The sequence below is a fragment of the Sparus aurata genome, chromosome 19 (assembly GCF_900880675.1).
Source record: "Sparus aurata chromosome 19, fSpaAur1.1, whole genome shotgun sequence".
NCBI classification, from domain to species: Eukaryota; Metazoa; Chordata; class Actinopteri; order Spariformes; family Sparidae; genus Sparus; species Sparus aurata.
Window position 1 is genome coordinate 4,992,242 of NC_044205.1, and position 20,195 is coordinate 5,012,436.

General features: G+C 39.5%; 1 protein-coding gene across 1 annotated transcript in view; it reads right to left on the reverse strand.

Annotated features, from left to right (window-relative positions):
• Positions 1–3,819: 3,819 nt before the first annotated feature.
• vopp1b (VOPP1 WW domain binding protein b) overlaps positions 3,820–20,195 on the reverse strand; it is a 49,732-nt gene continuing 33,356 nt past the window's right edge. The window contains exons 2-5 of the mRNA XM_030397848.1: positions 16,626–16,684; positions 10,574–10,651; positions 9,720–9,853; positions 3,820–5,763 (exon numbers count right to left, since the gene is read on the reverse strand). Of these exons, the coding sequence (XP_030253708.1) occupies positions 5,591–5,763; positions 9,720–9,853; positions 10,574–10,651; positions 16,626–16,684 (444 nt within the window). The 3' untranslated portion in view covers positions 3,820–5,590. The remainder of the gene's footprint in view (positions 5,764–9,719; positions 9,854–10,573; positions 10,652–16,625; positions 16,685–20,195) is intronic.

Genomic DNA, 20,195 nt, shown 5'->3' on the forward strand with positions numbered 1-20,195 from the left:
ACTAGTGACCTGGTTCGAATCCCTCGCTCCCCGGGGCGGGACTGAGCTACATGCCGAAGTATCCTTGAGCAAGATACTGAACCCCAAAATTGCTCCTGATGTGCAGTTGGCACCTTCGTGGCAGCCACTGCCATCAGTAAGGGTGCTGGCGACTCATGCTGGCGACTTCGCCCATAGAGTCACTGGATTTGGCCCCGCTCCACCTTGAAAAAGGTGGTATAAAGCGGTAACATCACCCGCGGCCCGCATGGAGAAAGCGGAAGAAAACGAAACATAAATACATTACTTATCAAACAAGATCACATAAAATAGTGTGCATACTATGACTTAGTAGAGTGGTGTTGCGAGTCAGAAACTTGTAAATACCCTTGGACAGACCTGTTTCATGTATTGGGTGGAGTCTAAAGTGGCGTCAAACAGCAAATTAGGCTATCTTGGCTCACCTGTTGAGTTGAGATTTGTCTGAGGAGAAGCCCACAGTCTCATACTTTGAAAACATCTAAAATCTAGATATTCAGAGCAGCACACATGTTCAAAAGAGAACCAAAAGCACAAGTTACTTAACTCGAGCAGTCATTGAGTTATTCAGCTAAATAACCACACCACTCTGTACATGCATGAGTCACCAATGTCCCCTTTTTACAAACACAAACCATAAGAGACCGGAAGTATGTGTAAATTCAGCTGCGATTAGGATTTAACAAATACACGTTGTTTACTCTTTCATGCGACAGAACACCGCTTGTTTGATTCTTTGACTTCATTAATATTTCAATTAGATGTCAGTTTTCTGTTATGATTTTTTTTAATCGGATTGTTTTCCTGCTGTTCAGTCTGGCTTTCAAAGGCTTTTCCAGCCTGATGAGTACAGAATTGTGACAGGAATCATGAATTTTTCATCATGACAATAGTCCCACACGCATCCAGTCCCATTTACTACCATTTTACAGATCTGCTGATAAAATCTGCTTGGTGAACGTAGTAACTTACTGGATGGTAGAACATTTTGTTTATCTAGTGGTGTGTCACTGTGACGATAGCTAACAACTACAGCCACTTCCAGCTGGCAACTGGCAGATGATTTACAATGTGGAGATAAACCAATCTGGCATAACATTATGACCACCTGCCTACTATTGTGTTGGTCCCCTTGTTGCTGCCAAAACAGCCCTGACCCATCGAGGCATGGTCTCCCCTAGACCCCTGAAGGTTTGCTGTGGTATCTGGCACCAAGATGTTAGCAGCAGATCCTTTAAGTCCTGTAAGTTGTGAGGTGGAGCCTCCATGGATTGGACTTGTTTGTCCAGCACATCGCACAGACGCTCGATTGGATTGAGATCTTGGGAATTTGGAGGCCAAGTCAACACCTCAAAATCATTGTTGTGCTCCTCAAACCATTCCTGAACCATTCTTGCTTTGTGGTAAGGCACATTATCCTGCCGAAAGAGGCCACAACCATCAGGGAATATGGTCTGCAACAATGCATAGGTAGATGGTACATGTCAAAGTAACATCCACATGGATGGCAGGACCCAAGGTTTCCCAGCAGAACATTGCCCAAAGCATCACACAGCCTCCACCTGCTTGCCTTCCTCCCACAGTACATCTTGGTGTCATGTGTTCCCCCAGGTATGCGACACACACACCTGGCCATCCATGTCATGTAAAAGAAAATGTGATTAATCAGACCAGGCCACCTTCTTGCATTGCTCTGTGGTCCAGTTCTGATGCTTACGTGCCCATTGTTGGCACTTTTGGCAGTGGACAGGGGTCATCATGGGCACCCTGACCGATCTGTGGCTGTGCAGCCCCATACGCAACAAACCGTGATGCACTGTGTATTCTGACACCTTTCTATCAGAACCAGCATTAACTTCTTCAGCAATTTGAGCAACAGTAGCTCGTCTGTTGGATCGGACCACACAGGCCAGCCTTCGCTTCCCACTAACATGTTAATTTCCGTAGTAATCTTTAGCCATAACTGTGACATCTAATCATGTGTATTTACAGACAGTGATCCTGACCTATCTGACATTTCTGCTGTGCTTATTTTATGTACCGTGTTGTTTTGTTAGCATCTTTTAAAAAAAAAACTAAATCTACCAAGCCACTGTCATGTCACTTCCACTCAGACTAACTGACCATTTAGCCTGTGGCCCAACAGGTGAAATCTGTCTCAAACCTAACATTAGTGAAAGTCCTTCTATTACGGAGATGTTAAATACATTTAAAAACATGTTGTTTTGATGGATTTAATGTATACATTTAAAGTAACATCCTGAAAAAATAAATGAAATTGTATGTATGCTATCTTATGTCGGGTTCATATACTTAGGGTTATTGTAAACAATCATTGTGATGTTTTGTTTGTTTCTTGGCCTGGGGCAGAGGATGCGAGGTTGCCTGGCAGCCTGTGGAGAGTCAAGGAAGTTACTCGCCCAAAAAAAATGGTGCATTCCATTTGAAGTGGGAAGCTTGAACTCGCAGTCACCATTTTCTGGACTGGCCACTGAACCTCGATGAACCAGAAAGTCAAATGCAGCCACAACCTCAAGATCCAAGATGGCTGCTCCGAGCATCAACAGCTGTAAAGGCTGTAGAATGTGCTGTTTATTAGCACTTCTTTCTTATCTTTGTCTCATGAAATCAGTCTTACACACCATACTGTCCTACTTCTATCTGTGGACATGTAGCTTCAGAGTTTGTATGCACAAAATACAGAGTAATGGGTCATCACCTGGTATCATCAATGATGGCCAATCTGCATACAACTAGTTTCCTGACTTGTACTGAAACATGGTCAACTCAGGTATGATGTCATTCCCAGCTCCAAATTATCAAATTTTACAAGCAGTGACATTACTGTTCATGGTCTGGGAGACAGTTGTACCATGTAGAGTAGGTTCTGGATGAGGGCTTGATGTTGTATGTTGTTGTTGCTGTATGCAAAAGTGAACAATAGAAACATGTGTGTGTGTTTACCTATACAATATACTTTGAACATGTATGGTGCTTTACATTGCCGCCAGACAGCCCTTTCCTTTGGCACTACATTCCCTCAACAATACAATGTCAATAATCCTGCCACGCACTGTATTAGGCCACAGATTAGCTGTTTGGGTTGGTCGTTCAGCAGCTATCTGACAGCAATGTAAAGCCCAAAGTGTTCAAAATATAGCATACACTTGATGAAGAGATGAAGTCAGGTCATGGTTAGCATGCCTTAGTATAAAGCACAGAAAAAAAAAGATGCTGTCTGTCCAAAGTTTAAAATAATGCCCACAACGTGTCATATCTTGCTTGTTTTATCGAAACAATCAGAAACATTAATAACCTGTTGAGTTGGCTGGGTTTTTTTTTTGCTGGTCCTGTTTCTCCTAGAACAGTTTCCAGCGGAGAACTCCCTCTCTAACTACAAATTTTTCTCTTTAAATTTCTGTTTGTAAATAGATAAAACCACTGTTGAATAAGCAAGCTTTATATGTGTTGGTGCACATGTTTGTAAACCTTTTTTTCTATCAAAGATAATTAAGTTAAAATAAGCTAATTGCCTCCAAGATCCTGCTCCATATTTAATAGGGATGCGAACACACATATTTCTCACAATGCCAAACTATTCCTTTGCATTTTAGATTTGAAGCACTTTCTTACACACCTTAGAATTCACCATTAAAAAGGTGCCAAGAAAGAAAGTTTGGAGGCAGGTAAACTGTATACTTGCATTTTTTTTTCTTTACCACATTCACAGCAACCAACTGGACAATCCTTTTCTTTCTAGCAGATTTGTTAATAAAACAGGTTTCTCATCCTCATTCCAGGTTGGTTCCACATATATTTTTAATAACTGAATAGAAAGACATTTTTGAATTGCAATAAAGGCTTGACTGTTTGTTTCCCCCTAGCAGAAACTGTCATGACAACTTTACCGTACTCTTTTCCTTGTGCGTCATGAGACATAACTTGGTAGTTTACCTTTAATGCACTTGAGATGTTTGTTGCAGCAACCTAAAAGAAAAATCTGTATGTTCGTGTGAATCTAAAGGACAATAAGGTGAAGTTAAACCAAGTCATGTCATGTGAATGAGCAAACAGAAGCAGTCAGCATCAAGCTAATGACTGATTTTCTTCATTTTTTCACCAAATGCCACCAAAAGTGGCACTTGGCGGAAGCAGTTTGTGTCAGTGCGTTGTGGTGTAAAACAGATGGAATGCAATCTTCTCAGTCCCATCAGCAACATAACAATCATCAAAGCAACCGCTCACTAAGACTTAGCCAGCCTGTCCACATCAGAAAAGGAACATATAGGTCAACTTTGAAAGCAGTTTATTACGACCCATATTTACATATCCTGTTACCTGGTGGTCAAAGGAGGATAAAGAGCTACAAAGTCTGACAAAGTTTGCATAGGGAGGAAGTCAGAGATGGACGGTCGGGTCAAATGAGCACAGGGCAGCCACTCAGGAAACCGGTGATAGTGTCCAGAGTGAAACTTTTTAGATTCAGTTAGGTCACATACATGACGTGGGTATGTTTGTAAGTGTTGTTACAAATGTAACGTAGTGACTTTAACCAAAACCATGATGCTTTACGGATACAACAGAGGTCCATTACACCTGTTGCTGCTACGCTGCAAGAGTCATGTAGTTTTGGGAACCGTGACATAAAATATGTTGTTTTGAAAAATCACTGGCAATCGACCTATTCAGTCGGTTAGGTTTGAGAATGTGTTGGACTCAGCAGATGACACTAGAACTAGAGTAAGAAATGAGCCACTTTACCAGCATCACTCTGTCCATGTCTGGCTCTTCTCATGATGAACTAAAGCCTTCAGTGCTGCTAACAGGAGAATGAGCCAGAGACTGCTGGAGTGGCTCATTATGACTTTACATAACTGGACTACACATACTTCAATAAAAAATGTATCAAGAGGTCATCATTTATTAAAGAGCCCATCTTGCAGTAAAATGCTGGATAGAAAATAAGTCAGTGTCTTCCTTGAAATTTGCCTTTAACAATTAAATCATTTGTACCTAGATCTCCCACCATTCATCATGTGTTTTACTTTATGTTTTTATTTAAACTGTACAATGAAAATATTTCTTAATTCTTTTAACACTGTCTATTAAGACAAACAGTATCCAGCATTTTAATCCATGATGAGTTTGTTGAACTGTTCTACTGTGCACAGTTAGAGCAGTAGCTGCATTGGAGGGGTGGAGTAGACAGGTGACAGCAGGTGAATCAAAAACCTTGAGTGTCCATCCTCCCTCGTTTTCAGTTCAGCCAAGCTGGTGGCGCAGTCACTGTACACATGGATCCACATAAATCAAGAATTAATGAATCACTGCAGAAGAAGCAGTGTGTGTCAGTGAATGAATGTGTGTCTGTGCTCTAGATACTGCTTATTTTGTCTTTTCCACGGGACAACAGATTGTGTGGTTTCAAAGTCTTACACAGGTCAGCTGAAAACAATTGGCAGGCCCTTCTCTTCCTCATCTTCATCTGAACTTCCTGATACTTCAGCCTCGTGCTGCCTCCTTCTTTCCCCTTTTCCATGTCAAGTTCCATCTCCTTAGCTCTTTGCAGATGTTACTTCTTGTCGCTGTTTTGAAATACTTGTTCATAGGGTGGAGGTGGATGGTTGCAGTACGAAGGGGGAGGAGGATAGGAGCTCATCATCATATGTGTCATGGCAACGCCTGGGTCGCCACCTGTCATGCCGTTGACCCCAAAGCCCTGCATACTTCCTGGCTGCTGGGAAACTGGAAAGATGAAGAGACAGTTATCATTTAAAATACTATAACACAAAATTTTAGCCATAACAGTAGACAGTTCTTCAAATATGTATGTTGCTGCAAAGAAGCTACAAACTGGAAAACATGAATGCTTCACACCAGTTCAGTATCTGATCTGATGTGAAATATGGCCACAACCTGCTCCTGGTCCTAAGTTATGGTGTTGAATAATGACATGAGAATGGTGTGGATGGATAGACAGACCACATAAAAACGTAATACCTCTGACCACAGCTGCTGCCGGCACTGAGACATAAAGACACCTGATCTAGTAAGTTCTCCAAGGCCAACACTGCTGTCTGGTTAGTTGAAGTTATGATCCTAACATTTTAGTCATGCTTGATTTGGAAACATCTGCATTTGGGATACACAATATGGATTTTTATTTTTTTTTCAACTGACACTGACAACCAATAACTGGAAAAAAAACCTTTTTTAATTACATTTTTGTATTTCAAAAAGCTCAGTGTATCTGAGGGTAGAAATAGGCTAAGATGTAGTAAGTAAAGATGAATGTTTTTATATTCCAAAGCTCTAACCATAAGTGCAAAGTAGCAGCGGCTCAGCAGAAAAAAACCTGGGGTCCAAATGTGCTGTTAGCCGGCGGAATCCTTGGTTTTCAACGACAGGAAAGGGCTGGTTGTCAAGTACCATAAATTCTATGATTTTGTTGGTAATTGCTTTGGCCTTTTGGTTTTCTTTAGAAAACTTACTGCAGTTTTCAAATGCCATGAATATGCACGAGTGTAGGCCTTGATCGCTTGTCTTTTTTTGCGTCTTTTTAAATACACTTTTGTGCTGTGACGACTTTTTAAGTGATTTATATGGTTTGCTGTGTGGAACATGTCTTGCAAATTGCAATCATGTTGTCTGAAACTTGCCTTTTCAAATGTGAGTAAACAGCAGTCTTAACTTATATTTACATTTAGAGAGCGTTTAGCAGACGCTTTTGTCCAAACTTGCACAAAAAAACCCTTGTTTTCAGGGAAGACAACATCCTCCAAGAGACTTTTGCATGATGTGAAATGTGAAAAGCTGATCACATTGTCTTTTGTCGACTACATCATGTTCCGTATGTGTATTTAATTTCAATGATAATGAGATAATTTGTAAATGACACCATAAATAATATGAAACTAATGTAATGTTTGATGTGATGACAACCTTTAGGATTCCTACTTTAACCCTCATTGTTGTTCCTAAATTCTTTGGTAACACTATCAATAAGTGCTTGCTCTGTAGCACACAAGTCCAGAATGACTGCTAACAGCAAACCAAAACCATTCATCAATTTCATTGAACTATTCTCTCTGTGTCTAAGCCCCCACAGTTACATCACTAAATTTCCTTGTTTATCTCCTCTGGGCTAAAATGTTTGGCTACCATCCAAAAACCTCAACTCTTACAAAATTCTGTCATCTTCTCACAGCAAAATGTTAGAAATTATTACAGGTTGTAGCAAGTGACACTTATTTTGGTGCTCACATATTTATGCCTTCCTCTGGTGAGTCAGAGAACTAGAATTGAGATTTACATGGTGGTTATTATTGGAGCGTTCCATTCAATTTTCTGCTTGACTGACTGACACATAGTAAAAATCCATTAACTCAAGACTGAAAGAGTTATATCAGCTGCCCTACTTTCCCTAACATTAAGTTTTAAATGAAGAATCCTTTAAGGCCACAGTGTTGATGGTAATGAACAGCATAAACTAACCCAGACTCACAGCACATCTTCTTAGGTTAGGTTTCTTATCGGTTTTCCAGATAACTTGTCTCTAAATAACTTGTCTTGACTCATTCTGGATTCTATTATTCTCATCTCCAGTGTTAAGTCCATGTCTGTGCTTGTACTGTAGTTATCAGGTGACATTTCAGTAATGATTTCCTTATTATTAGGCCGCCCCAACAAGAGTCTCCTGTAAAATCCAGAATTTAATTTACCTCTCGTATCTATGCTGCCGTAGGCTTAGACTTCTGGGGGTCTTTCCAAGAGGCACTGAGCTCCTCTCTCGCTGTCAATTTTTACACATTCATGTCGCATTAATGCTTGCCACTATCTTCTTCCGCGGAGTCACTTTGCTTTTGTGTCAAAAATGTGTCAATCCCCGCAAGAGCCTATGAGAAATAAACGTGTTTACAGCCTGGTACAGAAAATGTATTTGCAGTATCCATAGCTAATTTCCCTGCTCATGACAACTGTACGGGGAGTTTATTCCTATGTAACTCAGTGTCTTCAAATATACAATTATGCATAATTAAGGGCATGGCAGCTCTTAGTGACAGCTAGTCATGAGCAGTCTGCCAGGCTTCCCCTCAACTTATTGATGTTGACCCCTCGGCCATGTATCATGGTGCTCTAAGTTTTAAAACAAATATCGGACACATATTATGGCTTGCTGTGTGGTTGAGACCAGAATGGCTCACAACAACCCTGTTAGCATTAACAGGCAGACCGCTGCTGAATGTGGTAAGCTGTTTGTGGCAAATAAACCCACAGTCAAACTCATGTGAATAATGAATAACGAATAACAATGTAATTCACTACTTTTTATATATAAAGACGGTAAGCTTGTGAGCCCTAGCTAACTGGGCTCGCTTCACCAACACTCCACTACTTTGCCCATTTTGGATTAGCCGGGAATTACTCAGATACTGCCAAGATGGCGACAGACGGTACCACCCGCTGTGAGCTTCATTCTGGCTCTTCAGAAACCTGGGGGTGACATCGCAGTGGCTCTGTCCACTGTCTTATCCAGTCTGTGGTCTGCTCTGACATTTTTTCTCGCTGCTCATGGGGGACAGTTCGGTCTGTTATGGTGTCATGAGATTACCTTTGTTGTGAATTGGCACTTGATAAATATATTTGACTGAAGTTTGTCAAACTCACTAATTGGACAGAGTTGTTGGTTGTACAGCTGCTCAGCCAAGTTGCATTATTTGAACTTTTTTCAATTGTAGCATTTCACACATGCTTTTTAAATGTACAATTTAAAAGTAAGGTGTTACATCACTGGTTTTGACAGCTGCGTTAATTCAAACTGTTCCATCAGATGGATGCTAGTAAAAAGGGTGAAAAACATATCTGAAAGCTGCTGAAACTAGAGCTGAATAGAATTTTATAACTGTCCCTTTTTTATTTTAATATATTATTCTTGCATATGAAACTTACGAGTATAGAAGATGTGTTAAGAGTGAAAACATTCTGTCTATGGGCCTGTCATGGTTTTCGTCTTGTGATAGTTTAATGGTTTCAGGGCATATGTGATAGACATAGACATAGATTAGACAACAGACAGACTCTTATCCAAGGAATTCATCCTGAAGAGCATTTTTGTAACCTTTCTGTGTAACCTCAGGAGATATGTGTTCTGACAATGGCTGATGTATGAAACATGAACACATGAAGATAGTAGGAATGTTATTTCAATTGAGTCCAGATGTAGCCTTGTGACTGCTACAATTGTTTGTGTGTTGGTTTTCTACTATAAAGGCTGAAGATATAAAGACTGCCTCCCTTCAGTCAACATCTATGCTCTGCTGGTGTGTGGCTCTTGCTTGCAAGCAATAAAGAACTTGTAGGAAAGAAATATTATGTTGAACTTGGTGTTTGACTAACTCTCATCTGCACTAGACAAGCTACTGATTTTCAGTTGCCATGACTCTTCTATAACTTTTCTTTTATCTTTTAAATCTGTGGTTTCTACTTGTACTAGTACTCAAGTAAAGTCCTACTGTCCTATCTGTAATTACAAGAAATAATATCTTATACAATTACGCCTCTGCGTAAGATAGTCCAGCCGTCCCTGACTAAACTCCCATAGCGGCTTACATGTGAAGTCTCACTCACTGCCTAAATGGCAAAAAACAGATTCAGTGTGTTTGCCATCTTTCTTTTGTGTATTTGTCCGAATCCTACTGTACCTGGTGTGGTGACAGGGTGCCTGGTGAAGGAGACGTTGAAGGCTGGCTCGTCTCTCAGAGGGGATGGATACATCCTCCTGCGGATGAAGAAGCCAGCACCGCAGCAGAAGAGTAACCCCATCATCAGCAGCACCCTGAGTGAAAAACAAAGGACATCGTAGATCTTTCACTAACCCAACATCATCAACACTGCCATGCAAGTACAGCAGGGGCAGTTTTAGCATCTGATGATAATGCTTTGTAGATATTATCAGCAACACAACAGGCAGACACAGAGGTACCACCGTGACTCACAGAAACATGCCGTTCAGTAATATGTTCCCTCTGGGGAGATACTGGCAGTAAGCAGATTTTTATTTGTTTGAAGTTTCTCGTTTTTGGTGCATCTCTAGTTTTTCAGCCACATTAATCCACGTTTATACATCTAATGCTTTGAAAAGTTCACAAGTTCACACTGTCATGTCCGTCCTTTACACCTGAATTGTGAGTCTCACTTAAGGGATTCAGTCAATCTGAATATGCCAGAGCTGTTAAGTTAAAAAGTAAAGCTAAGGGACAGCTGATACAAGAGTAATTAAGTATTGTTTATGAGCGAAACAGGAAACTGAGAAGAGACTTCCTTAAATCGGTATTTCTTTTCTGAAAAATGATCATGATGTTCAAAAGCATAATGAAGTTTCCGTCTAAAACCATCAGATGTCATAAAGTCTAACCCTGGAACCCTCATGCTGTCACCTCAGCATTGATCACAGAGCCTGACAAGTAAACAGACAGAAGACAGAGGCAGTCGCTGAATTAACAGGTGTTCCTCCCTGTAAGAGAGAACAGTAGACACAGCCTGAACTGTAACTCACCAGAAGTACCATAGTCTCTGGATGGACAGGGCTCTCACACAGCAGCGAGTACCACAGCAGTCCTCATAAGAACGACATCTGCAACAAACAGGCACAGAGTGAGGCGATCAGGTCAACAACAGCAAAAATACAACAGATATGATAATCTTCAATATATATATATATATGTATATATATATATATATATATATATATATATATATATATATATATATATATATATATATATATATATATATACATTTATTTACGGCTCCTTTATGCTATGGAGCCGTAAAGGAGCTCAATGAGAGTTCTCATTTCAGTCTTGCTGTAGTCTTTTTTGGTCTCAAACATTTCTCATGTGTTTCTCCTAAAATTCCTTAGGAGCAATAGGTGAGACTTGACACTTTACCACTTAAACCTTGCTCCTTTCCAGCACTGGGGAGACATTCTGAAACTTCATTGAGAGCTTGATGAGATCTCCTTTGAAACTTACAGGGAGCCCAAGTTGAGATTTTCTGCACCTGTTTCTCAGGAGAAACAATTGAGAAACAGGAGAAATCAGCCACAGCCTCACTTTTGTCTCACAGAGATCTCATAGTTGTCTAGGAGAAATGAATGAGACACTACTGAGATCTCTTTTCCAATTTTCGTTTCCTCTGGGAATATATATATATCTATATATCTATATCTATATCTACATCTATATATCTATATATCTATATATATGTATATATATATATATATACATACATATATATATATATATGTATATATATATATATATATATATATATATATATATATATATATATATATATGTATATATGTATATATATATATATATATGTATAGATATATATATGTATACACACACACATTTACACACACCACTTGGACAAAACACTCACAGAACTGCAGTGAAAACTAGAAATGTAGTTTTTAGTTTATGATAAGACGGGAGGTGTGCATGGGAATGAGGGAGTTACTCATGATACAATATGATACATTTGACGATACGTTGCTCACGATAATGATTGTATCATGAGACATCGATTCTGCAATAACTGATACATTTTCAAGACAATCATCTCACAATACATCATGAATCTGTCTCACAAAAAAAATAGAAAATTCCCCTAAAATGACAAAATGCGGGAATTGTGTATTTATTCACTGCATTGACACAATCTGAAATGAAACAATTTAAAGTACTGCCGTGCCAAAGATCAGTCTAATGCCTCGTATCCGCACAAAAGTGATGGCCTTGTCTCTGTGACAACAAAATCTTGACAATTGCCGCTATATGATCAACACTGCCCCTTTGTGGTTTACTATCGGTTTGATTTTTATATGACATCAGAACACCAGTACAAGGAGGATGTGGGTGTGCAACACGATCCATTGGAGACAAATATATGGTGATTATCACCTAGGTCAGGAAAAAGAAAAAGACTGTGACATCATCATCGCTTTCCTGAAAATTTGAGAGATTTTCAACTGGAAGCACTCAGAGTGGCTGCACAAAAAAATGCTGGCTCAGAAAAAAACTCTGGACACAGGCCCTAATGGAACTGTTAGCATGACTGCAGATTTATTTAACCAGGTGCATTATCAAAATACAAAAGTGTGCAAATTTGTGAGTGTATCCATCCAAACAGAATTTATTTCTTTATAAGTTACATTTTTCTTTTCTCAGTGATTTTATTACTGTCCAGAGGGAGGATTTGGGTCATTTTTCACCCCGCACCAGGAAGAATTTCAGCTCCATTACATCTACGTGTTGAGTGTACTTTCATGGACCTTGTCTCTCACCCCCTCAACAAAACTCTGGACAAGCTTAAGAGCAGCTTCAGCAACAGACTCATTCAACCCTGCTGCCCAAAGGAACGGCACAGGAAATCCTTCCTACCAGGTGCAATCAGACTTTATAACACTCACATAACAAAACCTGAAACACACACATAACTATTGCACTTGATATTATTATCTGTATTTCTATCTATCTATTCAGATCTGTAATACAATACAAGGTGCAGCCTCACAGAGTTGGTATGACTGTGCACAGGCTACACCTTCCAACAACCTCGCTTCCAATTACTGGTTACACCTGATTGGATGAATGCCACCCATGTTGAAATGTGTACATCAGTTTACAGTCGGTGAGTTTTAAATTTTCGGGCATTTTCAGAAGCGAGAACACAACATCCCATCTCTAGAAACGCAGCACTACCACAATGCATAGCTGTTTACAAAGACGATGAATGGAAAGCATGGACATGGTAGGTCATGTGCACACATACCATTAATTTTATTACTGCTTTACTATTGAGCACATGGCGGAGGCCTTATTGTAAATCTGTGTTTTCAACTCAACTAAACAGGCTTTATATTTTGTTGACTTACTCTGAACTTCAAGCTCTGGCATATCCAATATCGGTATCGCTTCAATGTTCCCATGTTCATATCTCCCAACATCACAAGTAATTAAAAAATTACATTATAAATTGAATGGCATGAGGCACAGTTTTCAGGCTCAATTTTACACAATCTAAAGCAAATCACTGTTTTTTTTTGCACTTTGCATTTCCATTTAAGACTGGAAGAAAAATGTGCATATTAAAACAAGTCTACAGACAAAGTGCTCACAATTTCTCACTGAAAAATATGTGAAGATACCAGAATTAATCTACCTTCTTTGTCAATTATAGAATAAAGTTCCTCTTTAGGCAAGAAAATTATCATAGTGATAAAAATTCACAGCATAAATCAAAAGTGTCAAAGTGATTCATCATATAAGAACAAAGAATTTAAAAACATTAGACAGAAGAGTAGGTCGGGCCAGCCATAAAATCACATCTCCTGAACATATTTTTCAACGCTAGTGCCTTTCCATAAACCAACCCAGCATCACTATGAATAATTCACATATAGGACGATTCATATTTCAGTGTATAGATGAGAGCAGCCCATGTTGGTGCTTTCCCTTTGCATCATGCTCCCGCCCCTCTGAAGTCTTTGCCATATTCATAGCATAAAATAAGAACACTGTTTTTTGAAGCGCTTAGGTGTCCAAATCCTACACAGTCAAACAAACATTTATTCATTTTTATTTTAATGTTTATTTAACAGGGACGATACATACATTGCCACAGAAAATGGGAAAATGTGATGCATATAAGATGTCTAGCTTCAGCTAATTTGCAGTCTTAACAAGCATTTATTTTGTTCTATGATCTGCAATCTGCATCATTATATATGGGAAAAATATGGGGTTGATGAGTGTCAGTGTGCCTCCAGTAAAGTCGCTGAAAATGACAAATACATGTTTACCTTATTGAATATAATGTATTTCTTTCATCTAACTTATTCTATCATTAAGACTTTATTTTGCTGTTTTGGTCATTATCGCCTTATTGATAATCGGCTCTCTCCAGTTGCATAGAAATGCCCATATATGGTTTTATTGCAGGGCACAGAGCCTGCTTTGACATTTCTTTCACTATAAAAAGCCTCGAGGCAACAGACACAGGTGTATTGTAATGTTGCCATTTATCACATTTTCTGCTTCGTAAACAAAATTTTCAAAAGACTGGTTTCAAATGGCAGGCCCAGCAGCCTGGGAGCTAAATAATCAGAACAGAGGCCTAAGGTGATTGATCGGTCTATGGAGAGCAGCAGCAAACCTGCAGTAATACAGCTGAAGAAGTAATAACAAGGTTAGTGTAAATGTGTGTGTGTGTGTGTGTGCGTCTGTGTGTGCATGTGTGTGTGTTTGTGTGCGTCTCTTGATAGATGACTGTGGATAGCCAGCATGACAGTGCATACCTTCCACTCCCAGTTCTGTCTTGCATTCCAACACTATACCGAGGATGAGCAACCACTGTGCCCAAAGCCCGGAGACCATCCAATGAAAACAGGGGAATATTAACACCATGGGCCAATTCCTGCTATACTACCTGCCTGTCTGCATAAATCGTGTTTCTTTGTAAAGAAGGTAAGGCGATTCATTTACACATTTCTGATTTTGTGGATCCAGATGCTGATCTTGCAAGTCTGAAATAATATGAGAAAAACTAACATCTTCTCTGGTACATTTAAGTCATAATTATTAAGAAAACAAAAGTCATAATGACACCATAAGGAGTCCATTTTTTTTCCTTTTCTGAATCCACATTCTGAGCCTTTGTTGGTTTGATTGATTGATTGATTGATTGATTGATTTCATTATTGTGTCAAGGGCTTCCAAGACATTATCTTATAAGATTATCAGAAAAGAAGACAAACAGACCAGAAACCAGAACAGCAACATACAGACTACAGAAAGCACAACAAATCAACCTGACGTCTTCTCCAAGCTTTAGAACCAAAAGTAGCCCACACATAAGCATTAGAATTAAACAACCATTTGTTTATTTTGTCATGATCTGACATTTCATTCAGAGCAGGAATTCTTGATTTATTATGATAAAGTATAGGAAATAAATATATAGGAAAATTGATTTATTCTCAACGTCTCCTAATTCACATTATTCACACAACCTTTTGTTCACCTGGATATTCTAAAATCTGCTGATTTCAACAGCCAAAGGAATGATTCCTGTTCTCAGCTGTGAGTTTGTATTTCTAATATCTTGATCCTCTTAAGTGAGTGACTTTTGTTTGTAATTTTTCTCAGTGAAGTTTGAGTTTAAGTTTATAGCCTTTTGTTTGCCTCCGGTGGAGTGCCTCCTTTTGTTTCTTAATTTTTTCATAGATATCGATAGAGTAGTTTTGTTTATAGCCATTGTCTTCTTCCTCCTTTTTGGAGCGATTTTTTGTGGTAAGTTTTTCTTAGCCAAGTGTGCCATAGTAGTTTAGTTTAGTTCTTTGCAGTTTTCTTTTTCCTCCGCTGTGAGTGAATTTCTGTTCTTTATCGTTTTTTTTTTTAGGTCTTATGCCTTAGTAAGTTTTCTGTGTTTTGTTTCTTGTTCTTCACCTTGCAGATTAGAGATTGTGATTAATAGCCTCTTTGTTTAGTCACTTTGCTTAAGAGTTCAAGTGAAGAAATATATTTCACAATAAAAGCCTGATTGAATTGCCCTAATTCCGCATAAATAGGGAACAGATGAATAACATGTTTTTTTATAGTCTATGTTTGGAAATAGGTTTAACAAGGCATTTTTAGTCTGATCCATAGGCGCACCAAAAATGCCAAAAATATTAATTTCACCAAATTTGGTGCCACTACTCTGGGGGCAGATCTGAAGTGCCACACTGATATAATCACATGAACACATTTGTAGTATACTCTGCCGCTCAATGCAGAGTTATTGTTGATGAAGGTTTTTAGTCATCCAACTGGCTGTCAGGAATACACAGTTTTGTACATTAAGGAGATCAAAACCGCTCCATAAACAAATGGCACAACACAGGAGGCTCAACTTCTCAGGTCAACACTCTGCTGTCCACTTACATCTGAAGGAGAAAAATCTTTCCTTTGAGGACAACAATGTAAACATCTTGGCCAGAGAATACAGATGGTTTGAAAGAAGAGTAAAATAATCCATCTATGTCAAACTGGAACAACAGTCTTTGAACAGAGGAAGTTGCCTAAGACATTAGTTATCACCCACCTACAATGCTGTATTGAGTTCTCTCCCCAGACAGCTTAAAAACCTTTTACACCTGGGCTCACCTAGCCTTAGCAACCCACATGAAGGCCGATTTGACCAGCAAACCACAAGTGGTCCTAACGACTCTGAAACTCAGAGCTCACACATGTCCTTAATGACTCTAAGAACAAACCCACACAGAGTTTCAAAGCCTTGAACTCCCCCCCAGTTAGTTAGAACTGAAGAAGCCTCTTGGATGAGAGGTGAAACGTCTTTAGGACACTACAAGTCCAGTTGCCTACAATATAGCACTTAAAAATGCAGAGTTTAGCTTTTTAGTTTAAATACCAGCCAACAAAGAGGCCACTTTTCTAAATGTAGCACAACTTGATCCAAATTCCAAGAAACTCAGCCATGTGCAGCATTTATGAATTTACTAGTTTCAAGTTGTAGTAGTGAAACATTGTGGTACTTACATGAAGTATATGGGGTATCCACCTTCAAAATACCAGCAGTACTTTTTGGCTTCAACACACTGTAGAAGATAAAGACAGATTAAGGTTAATATTGAGAAATGACATTCTGCACACAAAATGCATTTTTAGGCCAACCACACATTGGCTGAACAACAGAGAACAACACAGTATGGATGTAATTGCTGGCAAATGAAGAACAAACATCTTCTCTACTTAGACAAGGGTCAGTGAAACCTCACTTTAGATAGCTACAGTTGCATGAAAAGCGACAACTATCTCTACCAGAGTCTTCCCTCATCCAATGTTAATGAGCCAGAAGATCACAGATATCCTGAGCACTACTAGCTTAAACTGTTGGCGGGGTTCGCCTTTCTTGAACCCAAGGCTGTTACTCGCATTGTAGGTTACACTATGGTCCAAAAAAGAATAGGAGAATGGTAAAGAGCTAATGTTGGTGCTCCCATAGGGCCATCCAGTAGTTTTATTTTAAACTTGGAGCAGCTGTTACCTTAGTTGGGAAGCTCATGACTTAAATATACCTTAGAGTCTTGGCTAATTTTGGAAGGACAATGAAGCATAAATTACTTCACTCGAAAGCAGCAAATCCAGCATGATGTATACATGTGGCCAAAGGTGGAAAGTAACATGTACTTGTACTTGAGTAACTTTTTAGAGTAAATTGTACTTTATGGAGTACTTTCAATGCAGCACATTTATTCTTGCTTGAGTCAATTTTGTAGAAAAACCATTACCGTTACTTAATGTACATTTTGTTAAGAGGCAGGTGGTCGGCTGGTCCCAAGTCGAAGCCAAAGCTCTGTTATCCCACCACAGACACACCTCCACATGACTCTCTCAAAAGCAGGATAATGACTGAGACTATATTGGGAGAATGGCTTTCAAATAGCATTAACTTCTCATATTGACAGACGACAAAACAGCGTTGCTCTTTCTGCCCTAATCTAAATATTCTAGCTAACCGTTTGCAGGCATTGTGCATGTAACTAGTCAAGATCATTGGTGCAGCCCAATGAAAAAAGTCAGAAAAGTAGAAACTAAATTATGCACATGGTAAATATACAACTACTTTCAACCCCTTCATCAAGTCAAAGTAAGGAACACAACTGTACTTAATAGACAATGATGAAACATCACAGGATAATCCCTTATTTATCCTAAATTAGTTACTCAGATATAGTCACTCTAATCATATTGTCTTCATGTGATTGGACAGACCTCATCTGTGGTAGTCTGTAATGGGAACTGTAGATCTATCTATCTATCTATCTATCTATCTATCTATCTATCTATCTATCTATCTATCTATCTATCTATCTATCCCATAAACAAACATGTTCTGTGTCTAATCTGATACAAATCTACAATGCCATGCAGAGCAGTACACTCCGCAAGGATCTCCCTGCATCCTCACTGCACCTTCCTTTTTCTATTACTGGCTTCAGTTCAGAAAGCACAGAGCACTGATGCTGGCTGGCTGGAGAGCGCCTTTAATTAACTGTCTTTGAAATGATCGCCTTCTGTAAAAAAAACAGCCTGCTTTGTAGTGGTATACTAAGGATTTTCCGCTTTATCATTCTGCCCCCTGTAACAACGCAGTACGGGATAGGCTGAGGGTGTCAAGCAGAAAGAGAGAAAGGGAGAAGGAAGGTGAGATAGGAGAAGAAAGGAGCTGGTTGGAGGCGGAGAGAGGAGAGTGTGTTAAATGAAGTGTATCATACTGCAGAGACATGTCTTGCCTCAGGGTGGCAGGCAGCATACACAGCATCACTCTCCATGAAAGTGGGGACATCTTCTCAAAGATAACAAGTTGAACTGCAGTCTCAATGCAAGTCAAAACATGCGTTCTTTGGATATGGTTATGAAATTGATATGACATTTACTAATATGGCATTGTTATGCACTGAACTCTATTAGCTCCTTTTAGTGATAAAAAGAGAAGTGCTCAGTACTCTGGAAATTATGTTTATTATTAAGTAACATTAAGTTAACATTAAGTTAATTAAAACATTAACATTACATTAAGTAACAACACAGGGAAGTGGGAGCAGACAGTGTTTGAGAGCAAATTAGATGAAGAAGCAGTCGTTTAGTCCTCAGTTACATGAACAATCCCCCACATGTCTCCACTGTGATAACATACAAGGGAGATTATATTACTGTGGCTGATGCAGTGCCAAGTGGCCAGTACAATATATCTCCGACATTGAAAGGCTGAAGGGGGTGTCACAATTTAAATTATAGATAAAAAATGAATCACAATTAGCGCTCCATTTCCGCAATTGACATAACTGCAAGACATTTTTATTGATCAATAAATTGCTATTGACGTTGAATACATAGGTGGTCCTGACACTGGTGGGGGTGGTGGCTGATGACTCTTCTGAGACAGTCAGGCTGGTGAGACAATGAAGCTGATGAAGCTGGTAAATCTGCGAAGACTGGGCGGTGATGGGTAGGTGGAGGGTGAACACAAAACAGCAGCATGAATGGAGACAATGGTATTTGAAAAGACAGCAGCAAGATGAGAACGATGGGGTGTCAGTGTGCTATTGGATAGATATGACCGGCTGATGTGAAATAATGAAAGGCCATTATGATTGTGCATGAGTGAGGGGGGGAATGAAAGGAAAGTATGAGTATTAAACTATGGACTGAGCATGCAAAACATTAGTGCCTCTGTCTGTAGCTAGAGCTTCATTTAATGCAAAACTTTGCTGAGCGTCTCTGTCGTGTTTTGGTGTTGTTAATCTCCGTAGATTTATCTCTGCTTCTCCCCTCTGCTGTCCGTCTGTGCTGGAGTTTAACACATTCAGAGGGATTTCATGATGCATTCAGGTGTAGTTTGTTACATCAACTTCAACCAGCCTTTTATTTTATCACTGATGAGTTTATCTACATGTTTTTACTGCTGCAGTGCAGTCTGGCAAAAGATACACAAGTATCCACTACCATAGCACCAGCCTACAAAGCAGCATCTTCGCTCAGGCTGTGAGACTCCTGTACTCAACCTCAACATCACCATTATACAAAAATATGTCGCATAAAGGAACAGCAACTTGCATTTTGTGGACCAACCCTGTGGTATATAAATGACAATTAAATGAAGCTAGAATTGTTGTTTAAAGCTTCTGCTGCTGCAGCCCTGCCTTCAAAGCTCCTCCCCACAGAGTAGCCTGCTGTGCATGAGCAGGCTTGTAACCACGGTAACAGAGGACGCCAGATAACTAAGATGGTGCAATCAAAATAACAACAACAACATAACCCCTGATTGTTCTATTTCCGATCAATATAACTAAATGACATTCAAAAATGTTTGGTGGGTCAGGATCTCAATCAATCACTGCACATTATAACTGCATCCATATGATTGGAGCCGTCAATAATGGAACAGTGATTGGTTGGGGTTTGGCATGAGGTATCTTTCACCATCACCGACTGGTTAGTCGCCACCCGCAAGGGGAGATGGGATAACAATGGCAGTGTCAACAACACGAGCAGAACATGCTGCTGCATGTGACTCGCCTGAAGACCCCCCGCTGCGTAAAGCCA